General features: G+C 60.2%; 3 protein-coding genes across 8 annotated transcripts in view; 1 reads left to right on the forward strand and 2 right to left on the reverse strand.

Moving 5' to 3' along the window:
- PSD (pleckstrin and Sec7 domain containing) overlaps positions 1–1,054 on the forward strand; it is a 47,018-nt gene extending 45,964 nt beyond the window's left edge. For all 5 annotated transcript variants that reach the window (XM_051800081.1, XM_051800084.1, XM_051800085.1 and 2 more), the window contains one exon: positions 91–1,054. In XM_051800081.1, coding sequence (XP_051656041.1) covers positions 91–324 — 234 coding nt within the window. In that variant the 3' untranslated portion in view covers positions 325–1,054. The remainder of the gene's footprint in view (positions 1–90) is intronic.
- A 1,121-nt stretch (positions 1,055–2,175) lies between these two features.
- NFKB2 (nuclear factor kappa B subunit 2) lies at positions 2,176–10,856 on the reverse strand. 2 transcript variants are annotated; one of them, XM_051800093.1, is made up of 23 exons: positions 10,121–10,856; positions 8,936–8,980; positions 8,428–8,506; positions 7,930–7,970; positions 7,738–7,836; positions 7,356–7,507; positions 6,646–6,752; positions 6,337–6,495; positions 6,127–6,231; positions 5,898–5,983; positions 5,635–5,773; positions 5,436–5,555; positions 5,149–5,331; positions 4,837–4,978; positions 4,585–4,699; positions 4,176–4,383; positions 3,918–4,087; positions 3,651–3,753; positions 3,288–3,517; positions 3,021–3,090; positions 2,745–2,917; positions 2,556–2,667; positions 2,176–2,465 (listed from the first exon to the last, which is right to left on the reverse strand). In XM_051800093.1, the coding sequence occupies exons 1-23, from the start codon at positions 10,163–10,165 to the stop codon at positions 2,350–2,352; spliced, it is 2,799 nt and encodes a 932-aa protein (XP_051656053.1). In that variant the 5' UTR covers positions 10,166–10,856; the 3' UTR covers positions 2,176–2,349. The 2 variants fall into 2 exon arrangements, with proteins under 2 accessions (XP_051656053.1, XP_051656052.1); XM_051800092.1 differs by lacking the exon at positions 10,121–10,856 and having other exon boundaries at positions 7,930–7,967; positions 8,936–9,046.
- Positions 10,857–14,897: 4,041 nt separating this feature from the next.
- On the reverse strand, positions 14,898–23,072 carry TMEM150A (transmembrane protein 150A). Its single transcript, XM_051800178.1, has 7 exons — positions 22,833–23,072; positions 20,795–20,842; positions 18,488–18,559; positions 18,271–18,338; positions 18,062–18,189; positions 16,978–17,155; positions 14,898–15,196 (listed from the first exon to the last, which is right to left on the reverse strand). Exons 1-7 carry the CDS (start codon positions 22,910–22,912, stop codon positions 14,952–14,954), a joined length of 819 nt encoding a protein of 272 aa, XP_051656138.1. The 5' UTR covers positions 22,913–23,072; the 3' UTR covers positions 14,898–14,951.
- Positions 23,073–23,432: the final 360 nt, after the last annotated feature.

The following is a 23,432-nucleotide window of genomic DNA, read 5'->3' on the forward strand; positions in this document are numbered from 1 at the left end:
GGGCCACGAGCACCCCCTGACATGGGGATGCTGTGCAGGGGACAGTAACCAGCTTGCCAACCTCTCTCTCTGCTGCACTGTGCCCCCCAGAAATCCCGCTATGGCACCTACGCCATGCTGCTGCGGGCCAAGCTGAAGGCTGGCTCCGAGGACCTGGCAGCATTTGAGTCCACCCTGTTTGACACAGCGGGTGGGGAGGATGATGGCCTGAAAAAGTCCCGCTCCAGCCCCTCGCTCAACGCAGAGCCCTCCAGCACGGCCACCAAGGTGAAGCGCAATGTCTCAGAGCGCACTGGCCGCCCCAGCCACCCCCAGAAGTCCTAAGGGAGGGGCATCAGCCGCCTGCGCTGCAGCTCCATTCCTGCCCCCCCAGGAGGGGGGTGGGGGCCGTGTGCCCGCCGAGACCCTGCATGTGTCCGTCTGTTTGCGGCACAAGCTAGAGGGCGTGACAGCCCTTCTGCAGCCGCCAGCTCCAGCCATGCAGGGCCACGGCCCGTCCACCGGAGATGATGGCAGAGCAGGACAGTCCCTGGTCCTTGCCTGCAGGAGCTGCCCGCACCATCGGCCCCATCAGACTTGTTCCTGCCCCTCCTTGTCCTGCATTTGGCTGCAGGACCTACTCTTCTGCCCCGGGAAAGGGGAACAACTGAAACCCACCTGCTGGCCTCAATTCTTCAATGGTTTTAAAAAAAAAAAAAAGACAAAATTGCAGCAAAACAAAGCCAGCGGCTGCTTCTTCTCCAGCTCCGTCGTGCCATGGGGGTAGATAGGAGGGGGCCAGTCCTAACCTGTCCCCTCTTCTGGGGCTGGTGGCCAGGGAAACCAGGGCAATGGCACCTGGTCCCCTCCCTGCCACCTCAGTCACCTCTGCACCCTCCCCGCTTTCTTACAACTTTTGAACAGTTTTTGTGATACAGTTTTGCACTTTTTAGTACCAGATCGAGCTGACCACCAGGGAGGTTTTTTTGGGGCTACTTTTGATGCTTTTTGAGAACTGTTTAAGAAAAAAAAAAAACAAACAGAAACTCAGCCATTTCCTGTAGGCACTGCATTCTGGGGAAAAGAGGCTTTTACAAGGACCTGGAGCAATCCAGCTCCTCCCTGCCCTGCAGCAAGCTGAGCATGGGCTCCTGTGTGTGCTGCTGCTGCCTGCTTCCCCAGCTCCACTTTGGCACCAGCAACCCTTTGGGGAAACAGCCTTGTGGCTGCCAGCAACAAGGAGGCAGCCTTGGGATGGCAGCACCCATTGCTGCACTTGTGGCTGAATGGGATGCTGATGGGCCGGTGCTTCATGAACCCCATTCCCCCTTGGCAGCCTGGACAGGCCCTGTTTGCCATCTGGGAGTGATCATCGTCCTTGGGGCATGTTGGGCAGCAGTGTATAAGTACTCCCAGTGGGGCAGTGACCCCTGGAGCCAGGGCTGACATGTCGGTCCCCACTGCCCTATGGGTCTGGCACAGGCTGGAGCCAGCTTTCCTTCCCTCACCTCTTCTCCAATGCATGGCCAGGGCCTCAGAGGCTGCCAGGAAAGCCTGGTCTGCAGCACTGCAAGGTCCTCAGGCTGCAGCAGCAGTGATGCAGCCCCTTCCTCAGCCATGGGCTCCCTCCTTGCCAAGGAGTGGGGCAGGCTGGGGTGGCCTCCACCACTCCAGGGTGGGCTGAAGGATGCTTGTCCAGAGCAAGGTGCAGGTGATGGAGCATGGCTTCAGGATTGTCCAGAAAGGGGTCGGGGGACAGCAGAAGGGCTGTGAGTAGGGGCACACACGCAGTTCTCGGCTGCCTGGGACCTGGCTGGTTTCAGCACTGACTTTGCGAATGTGTCAAACTTTTTATTCTGCTCTTTTGAGTCTATTGCAAAAACAAAACAAAACAAAACAAACAAAAAAAAAAAAAAGAAAAAAAAAAGAAAAAAAATCCACCCTTGCCCCAGGTGGCTCAGGGGGGGAAAAAACCTTTGTACAGCTTCTCTCGGTTACTGAAGTAAAACTCGCTCTTCACTTCTTGTGTGTGCTGTGGTTTCTTCCCCACAGTTGGGAATAGCCCTGGCACAGAGGGATGCTGAGAAGGGGCTGGCAGCTGTCTCCTTGCTGCCAGACTCCCAGACTGAGGCAGAGTTCAGCAGGGTTAGTGCCCACTGACTCACGGCTGGGGCTGGAGAGAGGGAGGGCAAAGGCTAATGGAAACTGTGTATTTTTATTTTGAAGAGGGACCATTAAATAAGAGCAGAAAGGGGCAGGAGCCGGCTGCATCCCATCCCCCTCAGTCCATGCAGCCGGGACCCCAAGTCCAGAAGGCACTTGTGTGGGCAAGGCAGAGGGCAGTGTGTGGGCACAGGGGCTACTGGTTCCTCAGTGCACCTGTGGCTGCTGGTTGGGGGGAAGCTCACCCCCCGGCTTCAAGGCCAACGTGGGCTTCTGCTCCTCCTCCACCGACTCACTGCCGTAGGCACTGTCTTCCTTCAGCTCTGCAAAGGAATTCCCAGGTGCTCTTAGCGATGGGGCATCAGGGGGGCAGCAGAGACACCCTCTGCCCGCCCAGCCCATGCTCTCTGTACCTGTGCTTTGCAGCTTCTCCAGTGCCTCAGTTTTGTGGAGCATCCTCACGGCGTTGTGGAGCCCCATAGAGTCCAATGCCTCCAGCAGTCCCCCCAGGCTGCCGCCTGCCAGCTGTGGAGAGAAGGCTCTGAGTGGGGCCAGTGGCTGGGCAGGCAGGCGGGACAGGGGCACCTCAGCCAGGCACTGACCTCGTAACTGCGCAGGAGGCTGACACTGGGCGAGGGGGTGTCCTTGTAGGTCTCCACGAGGCTGCAGAGCCCCAGGCGCTTGGCCAGCTCGATCCAGTCTGACCCACTGCAGTCCTGGTTCAGCAGCTGCTCCAGCCCCTGCAGTGCCTCACTGTCCAGTGACAGGACCTTCCCTGCACAGGAGAGGTGCCTCCATCTCATGCTACCCATCCTTGCCCCCAGGAGGGTGCTGCCCTGCCTGTGTGAGGTGCTTTCAGGAGGAAAAGGGCTACTCACCTGGCTGGGGAGCGGTAGGCAGCTCCGCCTTGGGCCCCTGCTGGGAGGCCTGCAGCAGTATCTCCCGTACCTGCAGACAGACACTGAGATGTCAGCATCCCATAAAGCACTGCCCAGATCCCCCATCACCTCCTCACGCTATGGATCTCCCCAGGACATGGAGGGGCACCAGCATCCTCACAGGAGCATTTCCTGGAGCTCTGCCCCATCCATGCCATGGCCCACACAGAAATGCTCCCTGGGAGTTTGTCCCATGGCGTCACACACCTTCTGGCTCCGAGTCAGGTCCAGGGATGTGTGGCAGCGGCGCTGCCTGTGCCCTGCCTGCCAGTGCCCCTGTGTGGGGAGCTTGGGGTTGGTGCTGTGCTCTGCAGCCAGGACTGGCTCCCCCAGCTCCATGGCCAGCTCCTGCTCCTCGGGGTCAGTGTCCGTGTCGCTGCTGGCCTCCGATGAGGATAGGCTCATGGGCTCGTCATTCTCACACAGAACATCTGCCCCTGTTAGGGAAGGGTGGAATGAGCCCCCAGAAGGGAAGGTGGGCCTAGGGGTCTGCCCTGTGCCTGGCACGCCTCAGCACAGGCAGCCAGGGCTATGGAGAGGGAAGGGAAAAGAGAAAGGGCAGTGCCTTACCAGCTTTGAGGAGCAGTTTGGTGAGGGTAGGGGAGCCCAGGCCAGCAGCCAGGTGCAGAGGGGTGTTCCCAGCGAAAGTCCGGCTGTTGACATCTGCTCCCAGCTAACAAGAAAGGTGAGAGGCCATGATGATGGGCTGCCTAGGCACTTCTTCTCCTACATTCTGTTACCTGAAGACCTCAGGGGAGCCCCCACTTCTGCCAGGGCCCTGTAGGAGCTGCACCCCATCCCTGTCCCACAGCCACCACCACACCAGCCGCCCCACACCTTTTTCACCAGGTGGGTAGCCATGTTCAGGTTCTCCATCTCCACAGCCAGGTGCAGTGGGGTCCTCCCGCTTTGCCTCTCCGCTGCATTCACGTCTGCTCCCGTCCTGACCAGCAGGTCCAGGCAGGCCAAACTCTTTGCCTTCACAGCCAAGTGCACAGGCAGGAGGCCTGAAAGATGGGGAGAGACTCAGAAGCCTTCTTGCAAAGCCCATGACGGCATCGATGGTGCTGCTCATCATCCTTCAACCCCACTCACCATGGAAATTGGGCAGGCGGAGCAGGTAAGGGGCAGCCGAGCCCAGGTGGGCCAGCAGTGTCTTCAGCATCTCTTCATCGCCAGCCTGGAGCGCCAGGTGCAGCAGGGAATTGCCGTAGCGGTCCAGCAAGGTTGGGTCAGCGCGGGCTTGCAGCAGGAGCTGGACCACTTGGGGCTGCTTGGTGATGACTGCCAGATGCAGCGGCGTCTGCAGGACAGCAGCACACCCTCAGCAGCGCTCACAAGAGGAGCCAAGTCCTGCACCATCGTTCTCTCCAGTGTGGCTGCACCTTGCTCAGATCTGCAGCCTCCCCTCAGCAAGAGCAACAACAGGAGCCTCCAGGGTTGGGAAACAGGAGTGAGGAACTGCTCCCAGGCAGAGGAGAACTGGCTGCTCTGCAAAACGTACCTGTTGCAGGTTATTAGAGATGTTGATGATCTGCTGGCTGGGGATGCTAACGATGACCTCGATCAGCTGCTTGATCACAGCTGTCTGCTCATGGATAATAGCGAGGTGCAAAGGCCTGAAAAGAGAGTGGAGTGGTCCCTAGCTCAGCTCCATGCTTCTCCAGGTACTCCCTGCCACACCCAGAGCCCCCATAATGGCTCTAACGCCCAACAAGGCCCCCACACTCTCCCTCCAAATCCCTTGTGTGCTCACGTGTCTCCATTCTCGTCCTGTGATGCGGCCAGGTGCCTCTGGACTGCCAGCAGCATACGGGGGTCGGCAGTGACCGAGTAGTCGAGCAGGGCATGGGCATTGCGATGGGCTAGTGCCAGCATCCAGAGCTGGTACAGCTGGGCTGGGGGGCAAAGCAGGATGTCACCTCCAGGAGCAGCAGCCCCATTCATCCACCCTCCTGTATCCCCCAGGAGTGGAGAGCAGCACCCCAAAAGGCCCCCAACCCATGCCTCCTCTCCTGAGTGATGTCCCCCCGTCCCCCCGTCCCCCCTCAAGCTCAGCCCCTCCTACCATGCTTCTGCAGCTCCTTGCAGTACGTGCTCTCTGTGGGTGCCTGCCTGTCGCTCCCGGGCCCCTCTGCCTCGGGGCCCTTCATCTGCACACCCCCCTGGTAGCTCCCCACAGGGTGGGGTCCAGGTGAGTAGATGCTGTTGTAGGGCAGCCCAGGAGAGTAGGGGAAGCTGAGGTTGCCACCTGCAGAGCAAGCAGGAGGACAAGTGAGCAGAGGGGAGCAGCAAGCCCCAAGGGTCAGGCCTTAGCCACCCAGGCAGGGAGGGGGAAAAGGCATCCCCACTCACCTCCTCCAGAGCCAAAGCCTCCGGCACCCCCGCCAGCACCCCCCATGTGTGAGCCCCCACCAAAGTGCTGGGGAAACTGAGGCAGGACTTTCTTGCGCTTCCTCTCCACTTCTTCCTTGTCTGCAGGGAAAGAGGGGCAGCGAGGTGAGGGGCAGACCCGGTGGCAGGAGACATGCTAGCATGCCTGGGTGGTGCTCACCTTCCACCACTGGGTAGTAGGTGAACTGCTTGGAGTCGCTCACGTCTCCTCCCCGTTTCCGCTTCAGCTGCAGGAAGACGGTGACAGGACGGTCGATCTTGGGCTTGTGGTAGGGGGGTGTGCGGAAGACAATGGCATACTGTGGGCAGGACACATGGATATGAGGTCCTGCTCATCCTTGGAGCTGGGGACAGGGCACCTGTACCCCACAGGGCACCTGTCTACCTTGGAGCACAGCAGGACACTCCCTGTCTCCCCTGTACCTGTTTGTGCACATCTGTGGGGGAAAAGTCCCCAAAAGCCTGCCAGCCGTTCTCGTCATCCTCGTAGAAACGCACCTCGATGTCATCTGGGGAGAGAAGGGAGCTGGCAGCGCCTGTCTCCTTGCACCAGTCAGGCTCCAGGAACACAGACCCCTGGCCACCCAGGGGCCCCAGATCTCTCCTGCCACAGCCCCTCCAGAAGGTTTCGGCTGGAGGCAATGGCTTTTACCTTTCTGAACTTTATCACACAGCAAGTAGACTTCATCCCCTCCCCGCACGGAGCCTGCTGTCTTATCCATTCGTGAGATCTTCAGGTTGGAAGCTCCTGGGGACTCTGCAGAGCAAGAGGAGGTGTTCAGAGCCACTGTGCAGACAGAGCATCCCTCACCTCCTTACCTCGCCCTGCCCCGTACCCTCCCCAGGCTGGCCCCATGCTCACTGCTGTCGTGGATGGGGTCTGAGATGACGGGCTGGAGGGCCAGCGTGAAGTTCCCGCTGCTGTCACGGAGGTAGGCGGTGAAGCGCAACCGCACGATGCTCAGGTCCATCACCTTCTTCAGCTCCTTCGCCTCCAGCTCAATCTCACGCAGCTCCGCTTCTGCCAGGGCAGGGCGAGATACCGTCAGGCTGGGTGGGGGCATGGTGCTCCAGGTCCTCCCACCCACACACTCCAGCCCCATGCTAACTCCAGCCCCCCTGCTGTCACCCTGTGGGGCCGAGTTCTGCTGAGTCCCCAGGCTGCCCTCACCCGTCAGCAGATGGCTCCTGTTACGCATCTTCTGCTGCTTCAGCTTTTCCTTCATGATCTCCATCATATTCTTCTTGGTGACATGGAGCACACCCAGGTTGCTGAACCTGAAGAAGAGGGAACCCTCTGGGAACTCGGAGTGTCAGGGCTGGGAGCAGCCAGCCCAAAGGGGTAGTCTCCTGCAGCTGGGAAGGAGCTGAGCAAAGCACAGAGCAGTGCCACTCTGACAGCAGTGAGTCAACATGTGTGGGACAGAAGAGGAGCAACCACAGAGGACAGGAAAGGAGCCAGGAAACTCTGGGCTCCACAGGTGACAAGTCCAAAGGGCTGTCAAAGACAAGACCAGAGGGACTGAAAGCCAGAGGAATGGAAACAGGACCAAGCTGAGCCAGGGCTGGACAGAGCAACTGCAGTGGTTGCTGAATAACCCCATGATTCAGGCTGGCTTCAAAAGTCATCTGCAAAGCTGGGGAGCTGCAGCCAAGGACAGAAGCCCAAAATAAGGTGCATGTGCCAAAACCTAGATCTAGGTAAAATGCTCAGGAACAGAGCTGTAACAATGAACTTGTCTAAACACACTCCTGGCCCCATCCAGCAAACCCAGCTCCAGTGTGCACTAACTCCCACCTGTCCCCATCTCGTAAGCTGCAGGCAGCACCCACAGCCACCTCACAAAGGCAAGAGGCCACCCTGGGTCCTCTCACACATACTGAGCTGTCATGTCCTTGGGTCCCACGATCGTGACACAGTTGCCAGCCTCGTTGCACTGCTTGCCCACCAGGCTGTGGGCATGTACACGAGGAGGGTCACTGTGCGTCACCAGGTCTACCTCGATCCGAGCCATCCCTGTGTAGTTGCAGATCTGCAGGGAGAAAGGAGATAGGTACAATATACCAGGAGTTTGCAGGACTCTCCACAAATCCCCTCCCCATAGCCACCACTCCTCTTGCCACAGCCCTCTCATCCCTCCAGTGCTGTGAGACACACAGAGCTAATTATAAATTTCCTGTCCTTCCTTCAAGGCTCCCTCCTGGTGCTCGTGCACTGCTGGCTGAAGATGCTGTTCCATCCCCTCCCCAGGGCAGCGCTCACCTTGACTGTGGGATAGGTCTTGCGCCCCTTCTCACTGGATGCTCCTGGCAGCCCCCCATGTGAAGGGCCCTCACAGCCGTACCGAAACCGGAAACCCCGCTGCGGAGGCAAAGAGAGGGTCAGCCAAGGGGGGACAAAACCTGATGCCATGAGAGCAGGGGGTGACAGTTACACCCTGGGTGACATCCTTACCTGCTTTGGCTGCTCAATAATGACGAGGTAGGGACCTTCTACTGGAGAACAGAAAGGAGATGTACCGGTGAGAAACATGGGATAACCAAAGTGCATGTTTCCCGCAAGGATGCTGGAGGTATGGGGACAGTACTGAAAGTGGGGTGACCCCTGTCTGTCCCATGAGGGTACTGAAGGCCCCCAGCCCCTCTGCTGTCATAGCGCAGCTGGGAGGAGCAGTCAGAGCAGCAGGGAGAGGAGGGGAAGGCCAGAGGATGCCCTGTCACATGGGGAGCAGGGGCCACGGGGAGGTCACAGCTTAAGCTGGTAGTCCCTGGTAGACTGAGCAGCAGGGCCCATCCTGGTGGCACAGGACAGGGATTCCCAGCCAGCTCACAGTGGGGCCAGTAAGGATACAGCCTGTGGTGCTGCTGGGAACTAAGAGGTGTGAGTCAGCCTGCAGGGAAAACCCATTGCAGCTGGGGACCCCTGGAAGGGCACAGCCAGAGGGGCCCTTACCCGTCTCAATCAGGGGCTCCTTCTGCTCCATCATGTGGGAACCAAAACTGAAGTCATCGTAGACAATCCCATCCAGGCACTGGGTGATGGGAGGGAAGATTCAGTGTGATGAGTGTGGGGAATCCCCAGCTGCTCTGGAGAGTTGGCACAGACCCCCATCTCCCACCTTAGGCAGGTGATGGCAGTCTGGCACAGACCCCCATCAGGGCAGGAACAGATCCCCTGTCCCTCCCTGGGAAGAGGGGTGGGCAGGAGCAGACCCCTCATTGCCCATCCCTGGGGGCACCAGCAGATCCCCTTTACCCACCTTGGAGGCTGACACAGACCTCCCATCTCCTACCCCAGAGGCAGGCACAGACCCTTCCACTTCCCACCCCAGAGGCAGGTACAGATCTCCACCTCCCACCCCACCCGTGGGGTCGGGCACTGCTCCCTGCCCAGCTACGGGACCGGGACCAGGCAGCGACACCCCCCTGGGCCGACCCGATCCGATCCGTGCCGCACTCACAGGCTGGAACTGCTCGTCCATGTCGGCGCGGGCCCGGCCGCCGGCCTGCGGGGAGAGGGGGGTTGAGCGGGTACCGGGGCTGCAGGAAGGCACCGCCGCTCCGGAAAGTCCCTAGAAACCCCGCCGAGCCGGGAAATGACGGGCCCGCGCGTCACCGCCCCGCCCCGCCGCGGCCGGGACACGGGGCACGGCCCGGGCACGGGGCACAGGGCAGGGGACACGGGGCACAGGGCAGGGGACACGGGGCTCGGCCCGGGCACGGGACACGGGGCACAGGGCAGGGGACACGGGGCTCGGCCGGGGCTCGGCACGGCCCTGCACGGCCCTGCACGGCTCGGAGCGCGGCCGCTCCTGCGCCCGCCGGCGGCCGCCCGGGGCAGTGGGACGAGCCGTCCCCTCGCCGCCTGGGGATTTTGGACTCGGAGCCCCGGGCGGGCTGGAAAATCCCGGAGCACGCCCGCCCGCCTCCCCCGGCCATCCTCGCCCGGGCGCTCCCTTGCAGCCCCGGAGCGCCACATGTCCCGAGTTTTCCCCCGGGAGCACGGAGGGATTTGGCCCTGCCGTCCCCGGCCGCCTGCCCCGCTACAGGCGCCGGTCCCCGCCGCGCAGCCATCGGCCCTTCCCCGGCAAGACTTGCAGTACAACACGGCTGAAACCACTCGCCCGCACCACAAAGCCCGGCAACAGCTCCTGGGTCCCCCAAGGTCCCAACACCACAACATCCCACCCCGATGATGTGCCTCCGGCCCAGGGATGTCTCCTCCAAGACCCTCTGAACTCAAACAGGAGCAGCCGTCCCAAAGCACTGCCCCCAAGCTTGCTGGTCTCCCCCTGGCCAGGGGAAGCTCTCCAGAACTCTGCAGACCGAAGCCAGCACATGGCAGTCCCCTTCCAGGCACTCAAAGGGGTGCTTTCCCTCTCCTCCAGTTTCCACTTACACGGCAGCTCCTGCATCCATCCCGCGGAGGTGGCCTGTGAGAGGCATTCGCTATCCGTGTTCCCATTCCCTCCTTCCCGCTTGGGAACATCTGCCTTCAAAGTGGAAGCGGCAGCCCCAGAGCTCCCTGTGGGAGCATATCCCACCGCCCCAGCACTCAGCACTGCATGCTCCCCGCCGACCCCAAGGCACTGCCAGCAGCAGGGGCCCTTCCTTGCCGCCCAGGACACTTGCACCCTCCTACTCACCGGGGAGGAAGAGGCTGGTCTCAACAACCCGTCCAGCCCCAGCATCGCCACAGGGACTGCGAGTACCACAGACAGGGGTTCCACTGGTGTCAAGGTCTGCCTGACCACGGAAAACCACCGGTGACTTCTAGCAAAGGGGCAGGATCAGAGCAGAGCCTCCGAGCACGCTCTCTTGCTCCACATTTCTTCTCACTAACCAATGAAAAGAAGAAAAAAGGCAAAAAAGCCCCTGTATCTGACTCCACGGTGCCCTCATACCATGAATTTCTGAATCAGTGGTTGCTGCAGGTCCCGCTCAGGGGATTTTGGGTGTGTGGGAGAAGAGGGGAAGGAAGGGGATTGTTCAACTCATGCGTGACTCATATTCTTCAGAAGCTGAACAGAATCTTTTCAAGGAGATTTTTCAGCCACTCAGGTCCTCCAAAGGGGCTGTCCTGTGACCCCAGGCCTGAGGTTTCCCCTGGCTGGCCTGCCACCTGAGCCCTGATGAGCTCCTGCAGCCCCTGCCCTGCCAGCCTGTGGGATGCATCCCAGACAGCAATGCAGCCAATGGAGTCTGAGGACCTGCAGGTGCAGCAGAGGGTGCAAGGAGGGAGAAGGTAGAGATCTAGCACTGCAAAATGAGGCGGGACCTTCCTCCTGCCATTCTGCAGGAGCTTCAGAAGGCCTAGGAACATGGACACAAACCCCCACTGGTCTGTGGGAAGCAGCACACCCTCCCTGCTGTTGGGATCCCACCCATCATACCTCCTGGGCAGCTTCAGCCTGCCACCACCAGCCAGCCACCCCATCTACTGGCACAGATTTTACAGAGAGGTGAAGAAAGGGACAAACATCCTTCCTCAGTGTGCTGGGAACAGCCACCTCAAACTCTACCTGCTGAGCCCAGCTGGGGGAACCCAGGCCTGAAGATGCTGGATAAGAACAAATTGTGCCCTTTGGATAGCACAGCTCCCCTTCTCCACTGCCATCAGCCTCATCCCCTCTTGAGGGGTTTTCACAGCGCACTCATTGCTGCCCAGGATACTTCCACTTGTTGCAGCAGACAGCATGACTGGGATGTCACAGAGTTGTGCCTGCATCTCCCCAGCCTGCACAGCTCTGGCTCTCTCGGGAGGTTGCTGGCCATATCCCTGCACAGTGTGTGCTGGAGGAAGCTCACCTTGCAGCAGAGATGGTGTCATCACCTGCTTCTTTGATCCTGGAAAAGCAACCTCAGACCTACTCTCAAGGTAAGTCCTGCCTTCTGTGCCAAGCAGCCATGCCAGGACTCGGGGTTTCCCCTAGGAATGTAACACACCCAGCTTTTATCCCCCACACATCCCAGAAGGGAACCCATCTCTCCTTCCTCCATCAGTACCATCCCCTGGTCTGTGTTACCCAGCACATCTGAGCTGGAGCAGGATCTTGAACTGCAGCCCCCATTTGCTAATTCCTCCCCATCTTCACACCTTCCTAGGCTCAGGAAGGATTCTCTGGGCATTGCTGGGAATGGGGGAAAAGAGCAGCAACCCAGACGTGAGGCACTGCTCGGCACTGCTCGGCACTGCTCGGCACAGCACCAGTGCCTGGCCCCGGAGCACAGCAGTGCCACAGCACCCTTGCCAGACGGCACAGCCTCCCTTGTGCCAGCCAGACTGCTTCAATTAAGGGCCAGCTGCTGGCAAGCAGCGTGAGTTAAAGCCATTCTTCCATGCCTGCAGCTCCTTGAACGTGACCTAGTAACGCAGGTGCTATTTTCTTTCCTCCCATGACAGTCGGCTGACTCGCAGAGCTGATGCCCCGCAGGCAGGAGGGAAATATACGTCAGTCTATCTGAGGCGAGAGTGTTTAGTAGCCATGGGAAAGAGTGCTCCAGAAATGCAGGAGGCAGCACGAGTGCAGCCCTGCTCCAAACTGTCCTAGTGTACAGCTGACATGTTCCAGCCACCCAGCTGGCTGCTCCTCTAACATACGATTCCCTGTGCATTTTGTTTCCCTTGGGGTCTGCTAACACCTGAAAAAGATGGCCCTAAATACCTGGCCTTGCTTTCTGCACAAATCCTGTGCTCTGCTCCATCCTAGGTGTCCCAACAGCTACTGTCAAGGGGCTGGCAGGAGGCTGCTGAGTCTCTGCTACTGTTTACAAGGACTTTGCTCTGAGACCCTTCCTGGAAATGAGGTCCTTAATGTGCAAGCACAGCAGAGAGAAATCCCCTCTCCCTGAAAGCTGTCCAAGCCTTCTCCTCCCAACAGCCTGCCTTCGAGCACTGAAGCCATTTGTATCTTTCTGCATAAAACGCCTTTACTCTCTTTGTGGCTATCAAGTTGGTTTTGGCAAACCCCAGCCACCCACTGATCTTCTGGTTTTCTCCTCTAGGGCCTGTAAATCAGCTCCTTTGCTGTTGTGTTATGAACCATTGCTCCAGTTGTACATCTGTGTGCCCTCAGAGAACCCCTCTCAGTGACAACCCAGCGTTTGCCATCTCTCACTCTCTCTGGTTTCCACTATACCCACAATACCACTACCGTGTTGGCATTCATGTCTCCATTTGGGGTAGATCTTGCTGAGCCTGCGGGCATGGATCTCTTCCCCTCGGAGCAGGCAGGAAGCCAGCCCTGCTCCAGCGAAAGCAGGGCTCAACATGCAAGAGAGAGAGCAGCGGGATAGGGCAGCACTCACTGGCAACACAGAAACAGGAAAATAAGCAACTTCCCCACCGCCAGGGAAACGGGTGTAAGCGCCAGCGCTGGGACCTGCTGCCTCCTCCCCACTCCATCCTCAATCTTCCCAACTTCCCCTACCCCAGCGAGCCCCATGGTCGGTCCAGAGGAAGCCAGGGACCGGCGTGGCTGCCGGGGTGAGAAGGAGGCTCAGGAGCGGCCGAGGGCCCTTCTGCAAGGATGGGCAGCCCTGGCAAGGGAACTTTAAACCTCTGGACCGCTCAGTTCCCTTTCCCTGGGAACCCTTCTCCCGCTGGCGCAGGCAGCCCTGCCCGCTGCCGCTCGGGCGCATCCCCCCGGCACCTCCAGATACCCCCACCCCGGCCCGGCCGCTTACCTTCATCCCAGCCCCAGCCCAGCCGTCGCGCCCCGGCCGCGGTACCGGGAAAGTCCCGTCCTGACTCCGCCTCCCGGGGCTTCCCGGTCCCGGCTCCGCCCGGCGGGACAGCGGCAGGGCGGGCCGGGGGACCCCCGAGGGGACAGGCAGCTCCAGGCTGCTGCATCCCGTCAAACCGCCCGTCCCTCCCGGGTCAGGGCACCGAGCCCCGGGATCACGGCTGTCCCCCGAGACCCGCAGGGCCACTCACCCCGCTCCCAAAGCCAGCTGCTACCGCGGCGGGGAAGGACCATCTGCCTCGCCCATGGCTGATTTTCACTTTTATTATTGTAAATTCACTGTTGTCTTTATATATATTTTTTAAAAAATATATTAGATATAAAAGTCAGAAATGCTCCTCTTTGAACTACATATACTGGTGGATTTACAGGCCGGTTTGGAAAGGTGGGCAAATAGGCAAGCCCAACCTGATCAATGCGCACAGCAGCAGCAGCAAATGCCCCTCTCCAGGGACAAGGGAAAATTTATATATATATATATATGGGGATATATATATATATATACACATGTTTTTAGATCTATACACACACACCACACACACACACAGAGCACTCATACCCCTCAACACCCCACCCCCCTGCCCAGGACACCCCGGGCTGCAGCCTGAGGATGCTGGGACTGAGCAGGATGGGCTCCCACCAGGCAGGTGCTGGCCAAGGCACCAGCGGACGGATTTGGGAGTCCCAGCAGAACAGGGCATGCGTTTATCTGTTCCTACAGAAGTGCCTCCCCTTTCTATGCCTGTGCTCCCTGGGTGGGAGGGCTGGTGGCCACCCACCCCGGACTGGGACGCTCCCTCATGGGACAGCTTCGGTTGGCAGCGGTACAGGGGGGCAAATCTGCTGCTCTGCAGGCACAGTGTCTTGGTATGATGGTAAATTCAGACTCACTTCCCAAATTAGCTGGGAGCATGGGAATGCCATGACCCAGGAGGTGAAACCTGCCTCAGCAATTCTCAAAGCTGAAAAAAATGACAGGAAAGTCATCAACTGAAGGCAAGGAAGGCCCTGAGCAGCAAGAGCTCGAGGGGCCAGCGAGGCCAGCTAGGGCTGCTGGTGTCATCCTGCGGCAGTGTGAGGCACTGCCTCCACCCAGGAAGCCAGGCAGGGAGAGACCCCCTGCTGCCGTTCTCACTGGGGGTGCAGACAGACCGGCACTGCCATAACTTCCCAAGGAAGGGAAAAGGCACTCTGGGTTTTTGGCTCCTCTGACAGTCATACTTGGCAGGCTTGCTCTGCTGAACCTTCCCTGTGGAGGAGGGAAGAATAGAGATCTCCCCCCCTCCCAGCATACCAGGCTTGTGTGGTGAGGGAAGAGTGAGCCCCCTGTTCCTGCACATCGCTTACCGAAGGGGGCCTCTGTATGATTGCCTGCAGCAGCCCCTGACTCAGACAAGGCTACCCCAGAGGCTCCAGGGCAGATCCTGGCTCTGTTGATAGCACCAGGTTGGCATCCCTGCACCCCAACAGTGCCCCCAAATCCTGTGGGCAGAGAGGGGGCAGCTCCTGCAGGGGCACCAGCTGCCAGAGGAGTCCTGGACACAGCTCCTGCCAAGGGTGGAGGGCACCACATGCCCACACGTGCACACACACACACACACACACACACACACACACACACACACACACAGAAGCACCCCAAGGCAGCTGGGGTCTCAGAGACATTCAAGGTGGGGAGTTACTGTCAGAGCCCAGTTTGGGAGTCTCCACTGTGAGCTGCCTCCTGTGGGGGTCAGGCCATAGCCAAGCCCTCCACGTGGCTGTGGATGTGGGCCGTGCTGGACACGCTGCTCTCGTCTTTGTAACTTTTGGGAGCCCGGCTGGCTTTCAGCAGGACCAGGAAGGTGTCTGTGGAGATGGCCCCAAACTCAAAGGTGAATGTGCCGTAGAAGACCAGGACATCGATGATGAACATCCACTCACACAGTGCAGCCACGTGCTGCAGCACAAAGCTCTCCTGGATGAAGAACACACCGCCTGAGGGTATCTCAGTCAAGGAAAGCACAGATGGACACCAACCACCTCATGGAGGACCATGTCCCACTGCCACTGCATGCTGGGGTGGCCGTGAGTACCACCCTTGCAGGAAATGCACCGCCACTCCTAAAACCCGGAAACCCAGCAGCACGAGGGCCCTAGCACGGGTGAGGCGGTGGCACACATGCCCAAACCAGCCTCAGTAAATCATGGGACTGATGCCAGGCTGGGATTTTCTGAAAAGGCCAAGGCAGGAGGAACTCAGGCTGCACTTCTCAGTGCAAGCCAGGTGCCCAGATGCCTCACCCTCCCCACACCCCTTGTCTCTTCCTCAAGCCAGGCTGACACTCCCCATCCTCCTGCAGGATGCCATCAAAGATGATCAGCACTCCATCCCCTAGGTAATGGGGTTTGGGCTGCTCATCCCAGCCCTGCAGCACCTCCTGTCCCTCTGTGCTGCAGGCTGGCCCATGCCAGGGAAGGGGCCTACTCCTGCTTCTCCACGTCCTACTGCTGCCAGAGTTTCTTTATCCTTTCATCCTCACCAAGGATCTCTAGGGAAATTTACTGCCAGAGCCACTGTGGGTGAGGGGAGAAGGCATCCCCCAACCCTCCAGGTGAAGCCTCCAGCAGTATGGTGCCTTCTGCCAGTGAGACCAAGATCTGTGAGAGCTGCAGAGGCAGGGACCTGACCTGTACAGTGTAGAGCCCTCTGCTCACTCCCCCATCCCATCAGGAGAGATCCCAGCCCTTTCCCCACACTGTCCACACCACAGCTCACTGCTTTCTCACTGCTAGTCCCCAGTCCTTACAGAGCAGGATGGCCACAGCAGATGGGCACCAATCCTGTCTCCCTTGTCCTTACGTGCCCTTCCTGTCCCTCCCAGCTGGCATGGCCCTGCGGCACTCCTACCCTTCCCAGTTCCCTGCCTGATTCCCAGCCTGCCTGCCTGCTGCTGTGACAGAGCAGGACTCTCTGATATGTGCCAGGCCTGCCAGCACCCCCCAGTCTCCTCTTTGTGCTGCTCACCTCAGCCAGACCCCAGCCAGCCCCTTTGGGACCCACAGACACTGGATGTTTTTTCCCCTTCCTGCCCAATAACCACCACCTTGTTTCCCAATTTATCCCCACCCTCAGTCCCAAACAAGCTCCTGGCTCCTTGGCTACACACTCAGGACCATTCTTCGAGCCCCAGTTCACCTGGCACCGTGCCCTCCCTCCCTGCTATGGTGTTTGCAAACCCCAGTGCCTGCTCACCAAGCCCTTCCTCATCCTCATGGGCAGGTTGGCTTATAGGTGCCAGAGAGCCCTGGCTGGCAGAGGTGTTGCCATGCGCCCACCCAGCACCTGCACAGAGCACTTGTACTCAGCTTTGGTCATACAGATATACAGTTTGGTAACCCAGACACTTTGCTCAACATACCTTTGTCTCATGAAAAAAACTTCGTCAGTTAACCAGCCCTGGCTTATATGGAACTGGAGCCTGCAGTGGTGGCTGGGCTGTAGCAGCCAGGGCAGGGCTGGTTTGGGGCATCCCAGCACCCCAAGAAATGCCCACAGCATCCCTTCCCCTCCTCAGCCCCTTCCCAGCCCTGAGACTGCCGCTCATCCAGCCTATACCTGCAGAGAGCTACCCACCCTCAGTCCCCTGCCCAGCCCCTCTCCTGGCACCATGCCTCACTGCCAGAGAAAAGGATGGAGAACACAGGGTGCATAACCCACCATGAGAAACACCTTTCACCAACCCATCCCCAAACTTCTTCCCACACCTTCAGGATACTGAAGACGAGGGTGACAAAGGCCACAGTGGTGAGGATGCTTCGTAAGTGGCCAGTCCAGTACTGCCCTCGGGTTTTGGCCATGCGGTACGTGAGGATGGACTGCAGGAGCAGGAACAGCATGCTGGTGGGAAAGGCCACCCCTGCCCCAATGTAGTGCAGCACCTTGGCGTGATCCACCTGTGGGGAAGAGACCATCAGTGCCGGCACCCTGGGACACTCCCTGGCACAGCACGGCTCTGCTCCAGGGGTTGGGCTCCTGCCCAGGTAGGGGTGCAGGCAGTGCCAGGAGCAAGTCCAGGCAGCTCACCCTGTGCCTGACTCCTGGCTGAAGAGTAGATTTGTACCCAGTATCTGCTGCTGGGATCTCAAAGCACTTTGTTTCTTTCATCTGTGGGCCAGCAGCCCTGCTGTGCCCAGGGGCAGGGGCTGCCCTCTGCCCTGAGAGGCATCTGGGGCCACCCGCACTGCCCCTCGCGAGGGTCACAGCCCAGTGCTGCTGAGCCACAGCTGGGGCATGAGGGGGATCGGGGCCAGCAAGCCTCTCCTGTGGCTGGCACCAGCAGCAGCCTCCTGCCAAGCAGGAGGGACCGGCTGCCGCAGGCAGCGGGCAGGCAGCTGCCGGGAGGCTGGTGCCTGGCAGTGCAGGCAGGGGCTGAGTGCTGCTGTGTGCTGCCAAGCCTGGGCTCACTTTGGTCATTGCCAGCACAGACTCTGTCCCAACAGTTACCTGGTATCACCCCTGAACAGGAGCATCGGCAGCTTGGCACGGTCTTCAGCCCGACTGGCACGTCCCTGGCCCTGCACGTGCCCATGGAGGGGACAGACCTTGCAGAGGGTCTCAGGTAAGGGTTAAACCAAACCCAGGTCCTTAATCTGGACCTGAACTATGAACACACTAGCAAAGAGGACTCCCAGCACTCTGGGAAGCACAGCGCTAACCCAGCAGAGCGGAAGGATTGCACAGACAGAAACCACTCCCAAACCACCCCAAACCCTACCCTGCTGAGCACTGCCACTGCCCTGCTCCAGCCAAGGCCCTCTCCCACCCTCCTGCCCATGGGGACTCCCAAGAAGATGCCTTACCTGGAAATTGCCAACCATGGTGAGGCCGGCAGCGCAGACCCAGCCAGTGGCCAGCCCCAGGGTGTTGAGGAGGGATGGCCCCAGGCGCTCCAGGATGTGGGCATAGCGCAGCAGTCCCACCAGGATGACTGCAGGAGGGAGACACAGCCCCATCACATGCTGCAGGGCAGCCTACTCCCAGCCCCACTCCCCTGGCAGCCAGCACTTACCCATGAAGGAGCCCAGGCTGCAGATGAGGCTGAAGAAGCAGCTCTCGGGAGGCAGGGTGCCACATTTGCTGTGGGGACAAAGCAAGGCCCAGGGAGCCCTCAGACAGGGAGCACTTGGCTGTGTGCTTGCTCCCCCCTCCCTAAAACACTCTCCTGGGTTGTCCTGGAGGGGTCCCAGAGCGGCTCTGCCCTGTGCTCCCACCCTGCAGCTGCTCACCTGACGAGGGGGATGTGATCCAGAGTGCAGCAGGAGCTGGGGCCATCCATGTCACACGACTGATTGTAATTCCTGCCAGCAGCAAAGGGACAGGTTAGGAGAGCAGAGATGCTGCCTGGGACCCTCCTGTCTCCTGCCCACTAGCCCTGCAAGGGCAGCAGAGCTGCTCCCCAGTGAGCACAGCTCGACCCCAGGGATGTGCCCGCATCCTGTGTCAAGCCCCTCCAGGGAGCAACCACTGCCCAACAGGGTCCTCTGGTAGCATCACATCTGGGCTTCCACAGCCTATCCCCTGCCTCTGGCTTTGCTGTCCACCCGGAGCCCCTGTCTGTGAGGGAGAAGCCATGGTGGGGCAGAGGGCTGCACACCCTGTTGAGTGCACAGGCCAGGGTGCTGGGCTCAGGGGCTTCTGGTGGGAGCATCCACCTGCAAGCACCATCACACATCCCTGGGGTGGGAGCTGCTGATGAAGCTGGGCATGCAGTTACCAACAGCTCCAGGTTTGCAGGGGCCAGGTAAGAACACTGAGCTGTGTGGGGAAATGCACAAGCACTCCTGGGACCCGTACCAGGTGCCACCCGTACCAGGGAGGGAGAGAGTGACCTGTGAGGAGCTGGGAGGTGTTGCCTGAGGGAGGACATGACCAAAGCCAGCTGCCCGACACACCAGGAGGGCATCCCCCCAGGGGCCTGTTAGCAGCCCCCAGTACTGCCAGGCTGGGGCAGGGCTCTGGTGCCCCCACCCACTGCAGCTCCCTGGGAGTGTCTCCTGCGCCCACAGACCCCGTGAACATGGGGACCCTGAGCTCTTTATCAGCCTGAGACACCTTCCTGTACCACAACTGCTGCCTGCAACCCTGACCAAATTCCCACCATGGGCATACATGCCCCCTCACCCTCACAGCTCTCCCAGGAGCTGGCACACACTCGGAGGTTTTTTGGGTGCCCCTTTGCAGCAGCATCACCCAGGCATCCAGCACCTCTACCTGGAATGGCTGAGTAGGACCCCCTCCTCACACCACAGGCAGGGAGCCCAAAGTCCTGTGTTCCAAAGGGCCCCTTCAGACACCTCCAGCCCAGTGGTGGAGATGGGAGCTGTGGGGGACCAGCCCTTCCCTATCCCTGTCCCAGCCTGACTATCCGCCACCTCCGGCCGTGCAGCAAGCGCACGGTTAAAAAATCCTTTCTGGAAAGGGCCGGGCTGGGCTCTGATGTTTTTTCAGTCTCCTCAGTTTACTGGTGGCTTTGTTTTCCAACCACTAAACCCAGGCAAGGCGTGGAGCCCCACGGCCTCCTCAAATGCTGCTCTTGGGGCCGTGTTTGGTTTGGGAGGATTTTTTTTATTATTATTTTGTTTAAAGAGAGCAGCCTGAGGCCGGGAAGCATTATTCATCATTAAGGGCTGGCTGTGTGGCGGAGACAACCCGACACACACATTCTTCCCAGGGCAGAATCAGCCATCAGGCAGGAAATGGCAGCAGGTTTTTTTTTTTTTCCCTTCTTCAAACACTCTAGCAAGAATTAAACTAACATGGATCTCTCTGGGCAGATTTTTAAGGCGACACAGCAAGCCAAAAACCCTGCAGAAGTTGCCAAGAGACCAAACAGGGTTTCTTTTCCCAGTCCCTGCCTTCTCCACGCCTTGTCCCCCATCTGGGGGAGCTGCAGGCAGCTCTGCTCATGGGGTGTCCAGGCGCCGCGGGGCCATCCCATCCCCCTGGCACTGCCAGATTTAGCCTCAAGCAAGCAAGTCACAACCTTTTCCATGGAGACACACGGCCCTCTGTAATTCCCTGACCACTTATTTTCATACTTTCTCCACGCTGTGTTTTTTCAATGGCCTCCTTCTCTCTGCCTGGTTTGCAGCAGGGCTGGACCGTTCACCGGAGCAGCTGTAACCGCATGCGAGCCTGGGCAGGGGAGAGAGGGCAGTCCAACCCTGACAGTAGCTAGTCCCCCCAAAGCAGGTCTGCTCCTGAAAGCTACTTGTGGGCCGGACAGGAGGCACATGCCCTGGGGCATTTGCACCCCATTGCTGTCACCAACATGTCTGCTGAGGGTGAAGGTGGCTCTGAGTCATCTTTAATGCTCCCACCTCTCCTGTCATCCCCAGCCCCATCCCCGGGTCAGCCTGATCCCCAATCCCCCTTTCAGCACAGGGATGGTGCAGGGGGTAGCTCAACTACCCAGTAGTCTGGCACAGAGTGGCACAGTTCAAGTGGGACAGGTCTGGAGGGGACCCGGCATTACAAAGCCTTTAACTGAGCCAGTGTGTGCCAAAGAGCCCCTGCCTCCCCCCAGGCCTTACCAGTTGTGGACAGGGCAGATGTGGTTGTTGGAGAGTGCCATGGCATATCTGGGGGAGAGACAACAACAGGGTTACTGCAGCCACCTGCCTCCCTACACCCCTGCTCTCTGCCAGCACCCGGACCAGCCCCAGGGACCAGCTGAGGGAGCAGAGGATAAAAGTCCTCACTGCCTGGCAGGGCCAGCACTCATCCTACAGCACCTCCCAGCTTTACAAAGCAGGGAAAAGGAAAACAAGTGCATGAGCCCAGCACACGCTCTGCTGGGAGCAGGTCCCCCTGCCTTGTACCCCCATCGCTGCCGAGAGCCACCTCCTGCTCCAGCTCAGTGCAGATGCTTCTGTGGGGCCTCTTCCCCTTCATGCTGCTGTCTCTTAGGGACTGCTCTGCCACGGAGCCCCGGCCCTGGTACTGGAGCTCTCCACCAGCCCACAGCTGTGCCAGCTGTCACCTGATGGCTCTGCTGTGCTTCCCCTAGCTCCTGGCTGGCTAGTGATGGAGCTGTAAATAGTCTGGTGCCTTGGCAGGGCATTTCGAGCAGATCAGCTCCATCAAGCACTTCACTGTGGAGTCACCCCTGCATCTCAGTCAGCATAACAAGGGGCTCATGAAACACATCCGGCTTCACCCCAGGGGTGCTCAGCCCTGTGGCTGCCCCAGCCATCAAGGAGCCCTCCTGCCCAGCAGCCACAGCAGCAGACGGCACCATGCTGTTCAAATCACAGCCATAAAGAGCTCAGGTTAAAAACAAGCCCCTACACCAACACGAAAACCCCTATCCTGCCCGAGCTGGCCACATAAAGCTGGGTTGCAAAAAGGGTGTTCCCACAAGAGAGGCAAAGAGCAGGACAGCTGGGGGGATCCAAGGGGCAGCACCCTCCAGCAGATCCCTCACCCAGCCACTTCCCAGATCTCACCCAAGCACTCAGTACTCATCCCAGACTTCCATACCCTCCTGGAAGGGAGTAATTAGCCAACAGAAGCACAAACAGCACTGTCCTCTCCCAGAGGGATGTGCCCCTGCCTACCCTGTTCTCTCTCATGGCTCTGAATCCCAGCCATGGCTGATGGGCCCCCGCGTGGGCCACGCACTCCACAGGCAACTGCTCGACCTCTTGCTGGTACTGCACTTGTGAGGGACACAGCATCGGGGGCTGCAGGACATGTCTGGTGCCAGGAAAAGGGCCTACGAGGGCCACTCCCAGGGCAGCTCTGGCTGTGAGGACCATAAAGCAGCTACCCCCACCAGTGCTGCTCCAGGCAGGAGGGGCATCTGCCCCCCAAGGTCACTCACAGGAGACAGACAGTGCTTTACACTGTGTCCAAGGGAAAAACTTGGAGCACAAGTTCCTTGCACCAGGGTCAGCATTCGGCTTTGTTGAAGGAGGACAGGGGATACCAAAGGGGGAAACACTTGGAGGGACCTGTAGGGTTATGGGGTGCATTTGCACCCTGGAAAGTCCCACCATCAATACTGAGGCTCTCCGTGCCTTTGGGAAAAATCCCTCATCTATTGCCCATCAGTGCTAAGGCCCGAGAAGGGGACTAGTGGGGTGGACTAATGCTGCTCACCCATGGGACACAGCCTCTGCCCCCAGCACAAGGCCCTTCCATCCATGGGATGGGTGCCCACGTACTGGCCCCGGTGCTGCAGGAGTTGGGCTGGTGGCACGGCTCCCAAAGCTGTTCCCGTGCCACCTGAGCATCAGCCGCACTCACGGCGGGACAGGGGCGCGCGACTCCACGGGATGTCAGGGATGTAAGGCCAGGGAGGCACACACAGAGCTGCTGCAGGGAGCGCGGGGACCACGCAGGGCAGCTGCGCGGGTTCAGGGAGGTGTGGGAGCCAGGGAGTGTCCCGAAGTGCCCTAACTTGATGGGGGGCAGCGGCGCCCCGCAACCTCCTGCCTCGCACCATCCCACCCTGAAGTATCCTCCGGCCCCCAGCCCACAGCATCCCGCAGCATCCCGCCCGCAGCCCGGGCGCCCCCGGCCCCGCCGCCCGTGAGAGGGGGGCTGGCGGCGGCCCGCGGCACTCACACGATCCACATCCCGGTGATGGTGAAGGCAGGCAGCGTGACGGGCAGGATCCCCCAGGCCGGCATCCTGGAGCCGGGCATGCCCCGCCGAGCTACGGGCGAGCGGGGCCGCCGGCAGAGCCTCCCCGCTCCCTCCTGCTGCCGGGCCGCCGCCGGGCCGCGCTCCCCATGGGCGGCGGGGCCGGGGCCGGGCCGGGCTGGCGGGCGGAGCGGGGTCCGGCCGTGCGGAGCGGCGCCGGGACAGCCCAGGCCGGCCCCGCCCCGGGGCAGCGCGGGCCCCGCTCGGCGGCAGCGCAGGGCCGGGCCCGCCCCGTCCGGCGGCGCGGGGAGCGGGACGGGCCGGCGCGGCCCCGGCGCCACGTGGCGGCCGCGCTGCCGGCCCGGGGGAGGGGGGCAGCGCTGGGAAGGGGGGCCCTGGGGAAGGCAGCCGGCAGCCGGCGAGTAAGACGGCACGGGGTCTGGAACACCGGGCTCTGTGGGGCGGGCAGCCCCAGAGCGCGGTCGGCTGAGCCGTGGCGAGGGAGAGGTTCTTGTGGAGCCGAGAGCAGGGCAGGCACCGCTTAGCAGCGAACAGCCCTCCCGGGAGCCGGGGCCCGGAACA

The sequence above is a fragment of the Manacus candei genome, unplaced genomic scaffold, assembly GCF_025592945.1.
Source record: "Manacus candei isolate 608988 ecotype Guabito, Panama unplaced genomic scaffold, ASM2559294v1 h1tg000050l, whole genome shotgun sequence".
Lineage (NCBI taxonomy): Eukaryota > Metazoa > Chordata > Aves > Passeriformes > Pipridae > Manacus > Manacus candei.

Coding starts and splice junctions, on each gene's coding strand:
- NFKB2 (XM_051800093.1), bottom strand. CDS start 10,165: ATGCTGGGGCTGGACGGGTTGTTGAGACCAGCCTCTTCCTCCCCG. Junction 6,753..7,355: donor CCCAAGGACATGACAGCTCA/GTATGTGTGAGA, acceptor CCTCTTCTTCAG/GTTCAGCAACCTGGGTGTGC. Junction 3,518..3,650: donor CAAACTGCTCCTCAAAGCTG/GTAAGGCACTGC, acceptor CTTCCCTAACAG/GGGCAGATGTTCTGTGTGAG.
- TMEM150A (XM_051800178.1), bottom strand. CDS start 22,912: ATGCCCGGCTCCAGGATGCCGGCCTGGGGGATCCTGCCCGTCACGCTG. Junction 18,339..18,487: donor GATCACATCCCCCTCGTCAG/GTGAGCAGCTGC, acceptor TTGTCCCCACAG/CAAATGTGGCACCCTGCCTC. Junction 15,197..16,977: donor CTTTGTCACCCTCGTCTTCA/GTATCCTGAAGG, acceptor AGATACCCTCAG/GCGGTGTGTTCTTCATCCAG.